The following is a 14,259-nucleotide window of genomic DNA, read 5'->3' as shown; positions in this document are numbered from 1 at the left end:
TGTTTTAGAGTTATTGGTGTTTAATCGTTGAATGTGTCAGGAATATCGAAAAGAAAAGAAACTTTACTCCGGTGTGATACTTATGATGAAAATAAAAAAGCAGATTTAAAGAGCTACTCTTTTAGTCAACGTTTTCAGACAGCTTTCAGAATGAGCTTAAGACATTGTGAAAACATGGATACTCATATCTGAGTATGTAATGGTCTGATTGATTTAAAATTACACGAGGTATGTGCTTATAAACAAATCAATTAAATAAGACATTAAGTAGGATAACACAGTATTCTTTCTTAACTATTGTACTGTGCTTATCACTGAACTGATAACATTGTTCCAGCCAGGGCCGGCCCTAGCATTTTGGGGGACCTAAACTGATTACAAAATGAGGCCTTCCATCATCTAATGTACACAACATACTAACCTTACACAGATTATATCACACTGACAATCTGACAATGTCAAATTAATAACACAATATTATCCCTTTACAGCTTTACTGTAGCTCAGTGGTTAGAGCATGGTTCTAGCAACGCCGAGATCATGGGTTTGATCCCAGGGATTGCACATACACAGAATGTATAGTATAAGGCAATTAATTTAAGTCGCTTTGGGAAAAAGCATCTGCCATATGCATAAATGTAAGTTCTGATTTGTAAATAACCACAACATAATTTAGAAAGCTTAAAGTGTGCAGTCAGTTTATTGAAAAGGAGGAGGTTACAAGCAGAACATCAAAAGTAATAACATACACTACAGTTAGTTTTACTGTATTTGTAAATTAGTAAATTAATCTTTTAAATAAAAATTCTAAGGACACTGGAGGATGTGGTGGAGGCAACGGATAAGCCGGAAGCAAGGCCAATGTAGGCTGAGACAGGGCCAAGACTGTCATGTGAGGAGGAGGCAGCTGCTGCACAAAATAGATGGAAAAACAGAAGTAAATTTGATAGCTCATTAATTTTGTATTTTTGTGTTAATTTTAATATTTTTATTATATGTTTTACTAATAAAGCTTTGTACATGTAGTATTGTTAATATATAAAGGCTATTTTAGTTGTATTTCAGTTAAGTGAGATCTATAATAAAGTTATTTAACTGACCTGCATTTTCACCAGCTTTAAGTTTATTCTTTAGAAAATACTTCAAAAGTGCCCCTTGGGTGCAAAACACACGCACACGCACGCACACACACACGGAGACAAACACACGACATACACACAGTGTTCAAATTATTCTGTCCCCTTCCACACTAACCCTAACAGAACATATTTTATTTAAAAATAAAACTCCATTTAGTATGTTTACTGAGCGGATAGTCCTTGTACAGAATCTTTACAAGTACACACAGCTTATTTTCAACAATGTTTTATTTACAGTGTCTTGTTAAAATTGATTACATTTTTAATTGAACCTTACCCTTTTCTTGATCCTTTCTTTTCTCATCTTCTTTCCTCTTCTTCCTCTTCTTTGCACCAGACTGATAGTGCCGCCTTTTCATTTTTAATCTTTGCACAGTTTAAAGCTAACGCACATGATGATTGACACTGACACAACAAGCAAGTAAATTAAATTTGTGTTGTTCTGTTGCTCCTGTTATTTTTAACCCCTCGTGGGTTTTGTGTTCACTATTTTTGTTAATGTTTTTACACGCTGTTCTGCATCTGGGTTATGTTTCGCGATCACACCCATTTTGTGACACGGACAGGCAGTGGGTCAGTAACAAGCATATAGACAGCAAACCAGAGGGCAATTCAGGACAGAGGTCTGGGGGTAAGTTTAAAGACAGGGCCAAAGAACAGACTGTACCAATGCCCTTTAGTTATCTAAAAAAAGTAGGAGAGTTTCATTTTATTACATTTAATGACGTTATTACATTTATTATATTTTTACTATCCTGTTAGTCTAATCTTAGTTATTAATTATATGCTTTAAATGTATTAAATTGTCCAAGCGTCCACAGCCAGTGGTTTAAGCCATTACTTGGAGTTTTCAGTTGCGTAAAAATCTAAGACAGTTGTCCTTGAGCTTATTTAAATCAGTGGTCATCATCAACACGCTGAGAGTGGACATGTTAAAGTGACCTTTATCAGGTTCATTTTGTTGTTTTATCTTGTCTTGTTCATTAACCAGCTAGAATCAACATTAACAATATCCATCCATCCATTTTCTACCGCTTATCCGAACTACCTCGGGTCACGGGGAGCCTGCGCCTATCTCAGGAGTCATCGGGCATCAAGGCAGGATACACCCTGGATGGAGTGCCAACCCATCGCAGGGCACACACACTCACTCATTCACTCACGCACTCACACCCTACGGACAATTTTTCCAGAGATGCCACATTAACAATATGTTAAACAAAATTGTTAGATTTTATCTAACATTCCACCTTCCTATAGGAGCTAGAAGAATCATTATAAGCAGGGCACATCACAAACTATAGTCCTATTAAGGACATCTGTTATCAAGCTTAAAAGTGAACATGAACGTGTTTTCTTTACAGTTTTTAAGGTCTGATTCTTAAGCTTTCATTTTCTGAAAGAAATGAAAATTGAATTTTTTTTATTTGATATATTTGAATATTTTTTTTTTTTTTTAACTATATGGAGATATTGCTATGAGTTTTTTGTCCATTTTTCAAAAATTAGATGACAATACTTGATAACCACTGCCATAGATCAGACCAAAGTTGTGTTTGCACCACCTGTCTAATAACATTATCTTAAATTACACAATGATTAATGATTATAGAAAAGAGAATTCAAAGGTCAATGTGCACAACCAAGAAACCAACACTTTCCTTAAAAATGAGGGTCTGTACACACTCTGTTTAATGAAAACATTGATTTCTAGAAATGTAGAATTTATAGAAGAACAATATGTTAAAGCATATCAGAATATATAAGACCTGAAATTTTCTTTGTGTCTGTAGCACAAAAATATTTTACTTAAATGTATGAATTTGCCCATGTTTTTCTTTTACCACATGTTGAGACATGTATAGCAGCTGTACAGATTACATTTCTCAATACACAAATACTTCAGCTGCTGATTAACCGCATTGTTTTGGTACACAAGTGTAAAGGTTGGATCAAGTTTTAAACTGTGTGTCCATGTCTGCAGGAATCAAATCAATGTGTTGGAGAGACAGTATTAATCAGTTTTGTCAAATCCATGCTCACACCAGTGTCGGTGAGCTTAAAAGAGGTAAAAGGCTACAAACGGATGATCTGTTCAAGAATGCGAGTCAATGCCAAAAGTTGTGCTAAGGCTTGACTGTTCAGAAAATGTACAGTTTTTTTTAGGATGGATTTATTTTAATAAATGAAAACAAAGACGCTTTCACAATTCATGAACATGCACGGACACCTGGGATTTAATTGTCAAGAAACTTCTGGGGTAGAAAACATTTGGCATGTGGGAATATATAAAGAGGACATTCTATTTAAAAACAGCACTCATTTCTACCTAAACATGCCTCTGAATAAAGACATGTTTATGTAAGCACACACAGTTAGCACATTTATAGCATTTTCTAGATCTAGTTAAATTAATGTGATTACCACGTTTATTTGGTAGCCTTTATTTTATGTATAGTTTTTATATGTATTTCAATGTTTAAATAAACAGTCTGAGTTTGTCATGCTGGGAAACCATACAATAAACTTTCATGTTATATATATATAATTTTTAGGGACCGACGCGTGTAAATTAAACTTTTTTATGTCCAAATAAAATAACCATTAGCATATTTCCTACAAACATATAAAACACGCGTATAGCCATGTAAAAAACATAAAACATGAGGGAAAAACAGGTCGAGGGCTTATCATCCAGCCTCGAGTTATCGTTTCCCAGATTCAAGTATCCCACGTGTCGACCAATGATATGGTGGGCGTGAGAATATGCGTGCGTCTAATTGGTCAAAGGTTTCTCTTTGAACACAGACGAGATATATATGTAAAAGTCGGAGTCATGGATAAACACCTAAACAAACCACGACGAACCCGGAGTTAACGGAAGACGAGCAGCATATTAAAACCACGTGCTGTTACATTTCAGAATGGTGGACAGTGTTTACCGCACACGATCTCTTGGTGTAGCTGCAGTCGGTCTTCCTGACCAGTATGCTGACGGAAAAGCAGCTAAAGTGTGGCAGCTGTATATTGGAGACACCAGGAGTAGGGCGGATGAATACAAGAGCTGGGTGCTGTCCTTGCTCAGAAAACACAGGGTTCAACGTGTTCTGGACGTAGCCTGCGGCACAGGGTATGTTTATTCCCCCAAAATGTACTACGGATCACATTTTTAAGTGTTATTTACAGTCCCACTGAATGATGGGGTGGGATGTTGTGTTATTTGCCCTCTATGGTCATACACAGATTTTCTGAGATGTATTTACTATTGGTTAATAAAAAACGGCATTCAGTATTCACCGCGGCTGTGGTCAACTTGATTTATATTTATGCAAATCGCTCTGACTCTCTCGGTGTTAGTTCACTCTGTGCGCGTCACCGAAACGATCATCAGCACAGCGGGCAGCAACAGGTGAAGAGACATTACTTATAGTTGTTTTCTTGACGAATACAGTCGTAAGAATAAATCCAAATGGACTTGGTTCAAAGCCGCGAACTACCCTTCCGATGTGAATTTCAGCTTTAGCAATGCCTTTGAACGCGCAGCATGATTTGATATGTTGAGGTCATTTCAACTGGAAAATGCAGAGAGCATGAGACATCGATTGGCCCCTCCCCCTTTTTTAAATGACTAATAGCGTTTCGTTTACACCTCAGTCAGCCTCCGCCAGGCAAAGCTTCATTTAACTGCGTGATAGCCACAGTGAGTCAGAGACAGTAAGTTTATTAGAAAGATTAGGCAGATCAGTGTTACCTGTGATGTGTCATGTTATGTATGTTGGTGGCGTCACTCATCTGCGCAAGGTTCAGCCAGAGGTTTTTGTCCTTGACCACTAACGTGGACATCGTCCGACCCAGGGCCCGTGCCGTCACCTTGGTCACCCGTAGGGCGAGGTCAGTAGCGGCACGGAGAACCTGCATACTCCCCGGGTCGGCCTTACCCTCGTGGAGCACTCTCAGAGCCTTGGCCTGGTGGACCTGCAGGATGGCCATGGCGTGAAGAGAGGAGGCAGCCGGGAGGAATGGCACCGGGGGTGGGTGCGGCCTGGCACCGCGCTCCGACCAAAGGAACCAGATATCCAGCCGCGAGCACTGGGGAGGAGGCAGTGGGGTACAATGCAACCCAATGATCGCGGCTGCCCGAGTAAGCATGGTCGACATCTTGACGTCTGCTTCCTCCTGAGCTCGACCTCGGAGTCTTCAGTGTCGGATGCCAACAAGTCTCCCTCCGATGCTGCGAGCAACATCTCATCTTCGTCACGCATTGTTTCCTGAATTCCTGAAAGCTGGTTCTTAAGGGCGAACCCCCATCTGTCGGTTCAACACAACGTCAAGAGACTGACAGAAAGGGAAAATAACGCTTTATTATGTAAGACACAGTAAAGTATATTATATTGCATTTCCGTCAGATCCTCCCTTAAACTACACACTGGCCCTTTAAGTCATTGAAAACTATTATATGGCTCTTCCTCTGTGAAGCAAAAAAAAATATTTTGAGAAATTTCTCAATGAAGGTCAATGTGGTCACTGTTGTTTGGTTCACAACATTCTTCAAAATCTATTCTTTTGTGTTCGGCAAAAATAAAGTCATACAGGTATAAAATGATATGAGAGGTAAGTATATGAAAATTTGTTTTCAAAATGAGATAAAAATAAAAAAATCATGTATTTTATTATGGTATCATGTTTTTATTGTGTTAGTTAGCTGTATTTTTGAGTTATTATGGCTTGAATCAAACTGTAGTTTGATTGATATTAATTGAATGCACAATAAAAAACAAGATTTTTAAAACTTTTAGAAATAGAGTCATTTGATTTTGGAACCAAACTCTTCATATAATGACAGAATATTATAAGAGAATCTCTTAAATAAGTTATTTCCATACAATAGTAAGCTGCAAATATGGCTTGCCCCAAAAAAATCAAAAGGTTTCTCAGTAATTGTCAGTAGTATCAGAAGTACTTAAAAACATACTAAAGGTTTACCAAAGTTTGACTCCCAAGGAAGGCCCAATTTTCGAAATGGTCGGCCGTCAGGTACTTAAAAAGACCATTAATACTCCGTATTCCTCCTACACCAGGAATACTGGTGCCCGATACATGTTTTGGCCATGTAATATTCTAATTAGCATATTTGCATGATAGATGAGTGATTACAAGTAAAAAATTTAAGCAATTGGTTACAAGAATATTTATGCGAAGTACAATTTCCCTTAAATAATTGCATATTTCTCCATTCTCATATAGTTTTGCCTAGTGTTGGTGGTTCATAACCATTCTTTTGATTCCAATAAAGAATAAATTCATTAAAACTGTTACGTACTGTAAAATTTGTCAAAACAGGGCTTCCACATGGCACTTTTTTTTATAATGCTTTTTTTTTAAATGTTATACTTTCTTATTTATACATATATTTTTATATTTGTTTCGTCTTATTCTGGTTTATTTTTAATGCTTTTTTGCACTGTTACTAGATTTACCATAAGACGTCACACTCTTCCTCCCGTAGATGTTGATTATAGTGGTAGTCCATATGCCCTGCAACTGCATCGTTGTGTTCGGTAGGCAGTTGTAAAATTACAGTGGATCATCTGCAGGAGGCTTTCTGTGGCATCAGTCTTACTGGTCATAACTTGCAGGAACCAGTTGTCCACCAGTTTCCATCCCCAATCCACTGTGTTCATGTCACCTTCCTTTCCAATCCAAACCATGATCTTGAAGTAAACTGCTTGGTTGTCTTGACACTACTTGTGTCTTTAACTCCATGTGTTATTTTAGTCCCATAGAAAAGACAATCGGTTTGGCTGTTGAAAGGACCAGTTGCTACTCTGGCATTTCTATTTAGTGGCTCAGCTTTATTCTTTTGTTGGACTTTAAACGCGCTCCGCCGTTGTTGTTTTCACAAGCGTCAGCGGTACGTGACGCCATGGCTAAAGTTTGTAGACAACATGGAATGTAGTCCCTGCACAGAGTCCAAAACTAGGAGGAGACAGCAGTGGATTTATTTTATTTTTAGAGGAAATCCCTCAAAAACCATAATTAAAAACCTGCTTGTTTGTGCGAATCACTGTGAACCGGAGTGCTTTTTCAACCTGGGACAGTACAACCAGAATTAGCTTCAAAGTTTTTCCTCAAGAGGGATCGAGACCGACTGAACGAGACAAAGCTTCCGATGCGAGTTATATTTATCAGCAGTCTGAATTGACTTAAATGTACCGTATATATAGTAGGTTGAAATAAGCATTTAATAGCGAAGGGAGCTAAGTCAGTAACAGGCTAAATATAACATTCATAGCCAGTGTTAAACATACTTTTTTTTAAGTGCAGATGGAAACTTGGAGTTTAACTGTGTAAATGTTAATACATTATGTGCCTTATTATGTTTAGCTGCGGCAAGCTGTTTGTTTTGCTAATGAACAGGGGTGAACACTGCAGGTTAGTTTCGTTTTAAATGTCTCTAATCATTCGTGCTTAGGCTGAAAAACCATTCACAGCTTAATAGTTATGCTTTCATGTTGTGTGTGTAACAGTTAACGTTATAACTTGTCAACAACAAGCACTTAAATCCACGTTATTCTGCTGAGATCTCAAGTGCGCAATCCGTTGATTTTAGGCAAGCATACACACACAACGTGAGCGCTGTTTGCTGTGACAGATTTGTTTGTCTCCGGACGTATTATTTGAGACGTTTAATACGAAACTAACAGCAGAGGAATTCAGGAAACAAAATTTAGCTAAACGATTGCCAAGACAGACGGAAGGGGGGTGGGGTGCGCTGTAACTCATTATCATTTAAAGAGACTAAAACGGGTTGCTGTGAGCAGAGCTGTTTTTGACGAGGCAAGAAGGGTTTTGTTTACACAGCCATTGAGTTTTCATAAGCTAAATATGTTCCAGAAATTTCATGAAGACCATAAACAATCATACCAACTTGTTGAAAGTGGTCGTACAAGGAGACCTTTAAGTTTTTACAGCAAAAACAAGCTTCTTGACAACAACATGACTCATGGTCAAAATTGCATTTGGAGTGTACTTTTTCCTTTAGCTAATCAAACAATGTCATCCTCTCGTAACACACGCACATTGTTGGCCTTTTTCATGTGTTAGAAATCTGGGTGAGGGGGTAGGTGGTTTAAGTAGTCAATGATGAATTTTATTTGATCAAAATGGTATACACTGTGCTCCCAACAACAGTTCAATGAGGCAAGCAATATCAAATGTCAGTATTCTCTTTCACCATCTTTTGAATTGCTGAAATTGTGAATTCAGTTTTGTTGGGTTTAGTACAATGCCACTTTGTACTCAAAAACATATATAGAGGATGTATTGCATATGTATTCCCTTATTCAAATTTAAATGAGTGTTGTGTAGAGGGTTCACACACAGGCTCTGTTTGGGCTTTAAGTTATACTTTTGGGTGCAATAACTTTAACATTGAAAGTCAAGTTTGTGTTATAGTAAGAAAGGGTATGTGTCCAACAACATTTACATGGCATAGGCTAAATCGTTAACATCTTTTGTTCAACCCAAATCAATGATAAAACCTTGAAGTAATCTCACAAAATCATGTATTCCATGAGTATGTCATCGTCAGTGCAATTTAGACAAGTCCAATGGATTAATAGACCCAGAAAACATGGGGTTAGACACCATGATTACTTGGCTAGGACAAATAATGAAGGAGTTAGGATATTTAAGAGCTTCCAGCCCATCTTGGACACCATCTTGAAAATTACACCTTTCTAGTGATCAAACTTTGGCAAACTTTTAGTATGTTATTAAGGACACCTAATACAAAAAAATCAGCTGAGAAACATTTTTTAAGAATTTTTTAGGGTTAGATTTTCTTTTTTCATATATGCAGCCACCTACAATTACTATCTATGAAATGAAGCTAGGATACGACTGTTCATGTTTTTGAAGGAAGCTACATATTGCCTGCTTATATTTATTCGTAAATCCTAGAAAATATCTAGATATAATTTTTGCTGATTTCGCACACACTTAGTTTGAATATATTGATCGTCCCTTTGGATAAGAAATGTAAATGCTAAAAACGCAAGTAGTCGTGTTTTTATTAACAGCTCTGTCTAAAGTGGCTCTGACCCAGTGAACTCCTGCTGTCACCCACTGACACTAACCATTACTAATAATATCTTCTACTCCTGTTTGCTAGTGGTGTGTAGCCCATTTGGGACTGTATGGATGGAGGATTGCTTGTTCAGCAATCCAAATCAGTTTAGAAAAATGATACTGGTTATATTGGATTACATATGCATATTTCATTACCAAGACTTTGCCATTCAAGAAGTATGTCTTTTAGCAACAGACTGTTTTTAAGTTTCTTGACTGCAACTTAGTTTTGGAAAAACCACATGCTACGAAAATGGAGATGCACCGATTGCAATTTTCTCTGCTGATTCCAATTTCTGATTTTATTGCAGGTCAAACTTGCCGATTCTGATTTTAAATCCACAAACTAAAATTTACAGTATTTTAAAAACATGAACTTTTTTTCAATGCACATTTTTCATAATATTATTTTGTATTTTCATTACATAAATGATTGAACATTACAATTTCCCCGAATTTACCTATATGCAGTTCTCCAACCTGCATTAAATTACAGAATTTTCTCTTGCCCAAATAACTCTTAAATTGAAGAACTCTGTGACTGAAAATAAGTATAAATAATAAAATATAACTAAACATGAGACTTGTTGTCCGAAAGGACAAGATCGCGGATACAAGTGGCCGAAATGAGCTTTCTCCGCAGGGTGGCCGGGCGATCCCTTAGAGATAGGGTGAGAAGCTCGGTCACTCGGGAGGAGCTCAGAGTAGATCCGCTGCTCCTCCACATCGAGAGGGGCCAGCTGAGGTGGCTCAGGCATCTTTTCCGGATGCCCCCTGGACGCCTTCCCGGGAAGGTGTTCCGGGCATGTCCCACCGGGAGAAGACCCCGGGGAAGACCTAGGACACGCTGGAGGGACTATGTCTCCCGGCTGGCCTGGGAACGCCTCGGTGTCCCCCCGGAAGAGCTGGAGGAAGTGTCTAGGGAGAGGGAAGTCTGGGCATCCCTGCTTAGACTGCTGCCCCCGCGACCCGGCCCCGGATAAGCGGAAGAAGATGGATGGATGGATAAACATGACACTTAATTGACCTATTTAATTTTTGTACTCATCACATGAAAGTCAAGATAACAAAAAATACTTCAACTTTATTCTTGTCTGTTTCTGTTTATGAAACATTGCTTTATTTTATTTTTTCTGAAATGTAAAATAACATATCTTTATCTTTGGTCTGTAGTATTAAAAGAAATGGGTTGATTTTAGCTGCAACTTCAATAAAAAGTAAAAAATCGTATGAGTGAATTCTAACGTTACTTTAAAGATGTATATGTATTTGCCCTTTTTATGTTAGTACAGAACTCAATCAGATAATATCACAAATATTGGTTGATTTATTCATTTTTTATTTTCAGATTTTTTAAAACAAGTAGATGTCGTGCTGAATGTCATTTTACCTCAGTGAAATGACCATAGTTTTAACGTAAAGACAATTAATCTGGTTGTATGGAATTTATACATATATTTTTTTCCCATAGTGAACGACTTCAACATGAGTTTAGCATGTGTAAACGGTCACGGCCGATCATGCGAAAACCATCAGATTCTGGTTTCTGGTCGGTCAATCGGTGAACCTCTAAAAAACGACTATATCAGTTTTTTGTCCATTTGTGTTTTAAGGGTCGATTCCATTATGTTGGTGGAAGAGGGATTCAAAGTGGTTAGCGTGGATGCCAGTGACAAAATGCTCAAATATGCTCTTAAAAAGAGATGGGAGAGGAGGAAAGAGCCATCATTTGATAATTGGGGTAAGATCCTATTTATAATATTTAATGTAGAATCTGTTATTTACACATGATAAAAAAAATCTGTTTTATTTCTTTCAGTAATTGAGGAGGCCAACTGGCTTACGTTACAAGAAGATATCCAGAAACCTGGAGATGGGTTTGATGCTGTTATTTGCCTGGGAAACTCATTTGCTCACTTACCAGACTTCAAAGGTTAGTTTAATGTTTATATATATATATATATTTATTCATTAAGAAAGCTCTTTCAACGTTTTGCCTATGTCTCACAGGAGACCAAAGCGATCAGAAGCTTGCCTTGCAGAACATCGCTAGCATGGTAAAACCTGGTGGAATCCTCATTATTGATCACCGTAACTATGACTACATCCTTGAGACTGGCCAGGCACCACAAGGAAAGAATATTTACTATAAGGTACAATATTTATAGAAACCGGTTACACTTTATTTTACATGTAATTCTATACTGTAAGGGTTAGGATTAGGGGTCGGGTCAGGGTTAGTTACATGTAATTATGCATAATGTGTAGTAAATAATATAGTAAATAAAAATAAAATGTGTAACAAGGTAAATAAAGTGTTACCAAAAACCCACATATATGTATTTACCAGTATATGAAATATTTTCAGGCAGAAACTCTAAGATCACAAACCCAAATTATATAAATTGCAAATCTGTATCCTTTGTCTTTTAAGTGTAGGAGGTCTGCTTGCTTGCTTTTTTTGTTTAAAGGCTGTCTGTGTTTAGGATTTATTTAGTCTTTTTCTTACATTGATATATTCTTTTCTTACATACGGTTATATTACACTCAAAACAAACATGTTTACAGGCACAATATGTAAGATTTATCCGAAAACAACTAGAACAATGTTGTGCAAATATGCAGTGCAAAACAAAGTCCTAATTTGCATCAGTAGCATGCAGGCTGCATAAGCACAAACACGCTGTGCTCCGGTCCAGAGACACCGCAGAGCTGAGGCCTCATTTATTACTGTTGTGTACGCACAACACATGCCCTGAAAGATGCGTACGCCACTTCCTACACAAAAGATGGCATTTTTAAAAACATACTTGATAGGAAAATTTGCGCACCTGCACGCAAACTCTGACCTTTGCGTACGCACATTCTGAAGACCAGGATCAATTTTCAACACAAATTGTGAGTTAGTGAATTGAAATAATGTTTGTGTTTTAGAGTGATGTTAAACAGGACATCTCCACCTCTGTGCTGTGGGTTAATAGCAAACCTCACATGATCACACTGGACTACACCTTGGAACTGCCTCAGCCGGAGGGCGTTCAAACACCCCCTGAGACAAGGTACTGAGACTTATGCTTCCCGTGTGGGTCAGGTTTTTTTTGGTTTTGGTAATTTGAGGGTAAAAAATGACAATATAAATTATATATAATAATTATAATGCACCGTGACCCGAGGTGGTTCAGATAAGCGGTAGAAAATGAAATGGAATGGAATTATAATGCATATAATATGAGGAATTTTATACATATATTTGTGTGTGATTTCTCTTTGTCTTGTAGTAAATTCCGCCTGTCATACTATCCACATTGTCTGGAAAGTTTCAAGGAGATTTTAGGAGGATCCTTCTTCAATAAGTGTGAGCACAATGTATATGGTGATTTTAAGCAGTACACCCCAGGGCAACAAGAGACACCCTGTTATTTCATTCATGTAGTTAAAAAGACAGCGTAAGGCTAAATGAGTTGACATTTAATTTCCCCATTACTCTGCCCTGCTGCTGCTTTCAACAAACACAAGGATATTTTTGACACATTATGAGGCCATATTGTATATTTTAAAATACACAATATTATGTTTTGGAAGTGAAATTTCCATTTTAAAATTTGGGATCTTTATGCTTTATTTGGACAGATTTGAGTCCTAAATACTTTCTTTGTTATGTTGCTTAATATCTTAATTGGTTAATTACTTACTTTTTTATTGTACCCTTAATTTCACCTTCATTATTTGTATTTCTAGAAGGCTAATACGAAAACCCTAAACCACAGTTGTCCATATTTGGTCCTTAAGAGACACTGTCCTGAAAACGTGCCTCAAAACTAGTGTGCTTAGTAAACCTTGACTAGCTGGTTCAGGTTAATGACTTTCAGATAAAGTTGACCTCTTAATGTATTACTGCTTTGCTCATCATTTAGTTCTCTCTTAAAATTGCATTCTTTGAAAATTGGACTCTAAAATGTGATACATTTTAAAGGATTGCATTGTTACTTTTTACACAAATGAAACAATTCAAATGCATTACATGATTTAAACATATAATAGTTGATTTTTCCTAAATTATTAGAATTGTATTTCTGGCACAGGTGTACTCCAAAAAATTGTTATAAAGTTTATATTGTATAAAGTTTCTATTAAAAATAAATATCAAATTCATTCATTGTGCTTATTTTATTAGTAGTGATATGGGTACGTATAAACCCAGTTTCTGGTATTTGAGATGTAATCTATATGTAGCGATTTGGAAACTTCAAATATGAGATTCCTCGCCCTTTAAATGTGTATCTCCACCAGGTCCCGAGAAGGGCCAAAATAATTGAATCAATTTATAACATCAGTTTCAGTCAGGGAATCATTTGTTAAACTCAAAGAAAAAGATGTATAATAATCGGCATTAAGAAGTCTGATTACCAGAAGTGATAACAATATGCATCTGTGACATTATTCACTCATGTTACCTCCTGGCCAAACATAACGTGTACCTTCTTCACAGAATTTAGAAAGGTAACGTAGATCAAACACAGATTAAGGGACCAAGTAATGTGAGCAAGTAAAGACACCATCATGAGTGAACACATGGGTATTTATTGAACTAACTCTATGTGAACAAACAATTAGGCCTAGACATAAACGACATATACGGACAAAACACATAATCCAGAAACAAACGAAGACTGAGAGAGAGTGTGAGGGAGTTGAAAGACAGCATGGCAACCTGGCAGTTAAACGCTTCTGAACGTCGGTAAAAACAATCACGTTTCAAAGATTGAAAACTGGTTGGATTTATCGTGGCTAAGATTAAATGAAACGTACAATTTCTCAGTGTGCAAAGCAAACATCCAGATCCTTGTGGAAAGAAAGTTCTGATGTTGTTTAGAAAGCTTGTCCTGCTGAAGTACAGAGTTCGGGATTAGCGTCCCTGTGAGTCCAGGTGAGGGCAGCTTGAGAAGAAAGGATGTAGGGTAAGACCATCTCCATGGACACCCTCCCCAGG

The 14,259-nt window shown here is 37.3% G+C and overlaps 1 protein-coding gene and 1 long non-coding RNA gene across 2 annotated transcripts; one reads left to right on the top strand and one right to left on the bottom strand.

Moving 5' to 3' along the window:
• Positions 1-697: 697 nt before the first annotated feature.
• LOC130437292 (uncharacterized) lies at positions 698-1,769 on the bottom strand. Its single transcript, XR_008909169.1, has 3 exons — positions 1,417-1,769; positions 1,101-1,154; positions 698-910 (listed from the first exon to the last, which is right to left on the bottom strand). It is a non-coding gene; the product is annotated as an uncharacterized LOC130437292 (long non-coding RNA).
• Positions 1,770-3,955: 2,186 nt separating this feature from the next.
• Positions 3,956-13,421, top strand: gnmt (glycine N-methyltransferase). The gene is made up of 6 exons (XM_056768202.1): positions 3,956-4,269; positions 10,883-11,010; positions 11,089-11,202; positions 11,280-11,422; positions 12,204-12,328; positions 12,548-13,421. The coding sequence occupies exons 1-6, from the start codon at positions 4,064-4,066 to the stop codon at positions 12,717-12,719; spliced, it is 888 nt and encodes a 295-aa protein (XP_056624180.1). The 5' UTR covers positions 3,956-4,063; the 3' UTR covers positions 12,720-13,421.
• The last annotated feature ends 838 nt before the right edge of the window (positions 13,422-14,259 follow it).

This window comes from Triplophysa dalaica, chromosome 15, assembly GCF_015846415.1.
Source record: "Triplophysa dalaica isolate WHDGS20190420 chromosome 15, ASM1584641v1, whole genome shotgun sequence".
Classification (NCBI taxonomy): Eukaryota; Metazoa; Chordata; class Actinopteri; order Cypriniformes; family Nemacheilidae; genus Triplophysa; species Triplophysa dalaica.
Note: the sequence above shows the minus strand (reverse complement) of the source record. Positions and strands in the feature narration are given on the sequence as shown.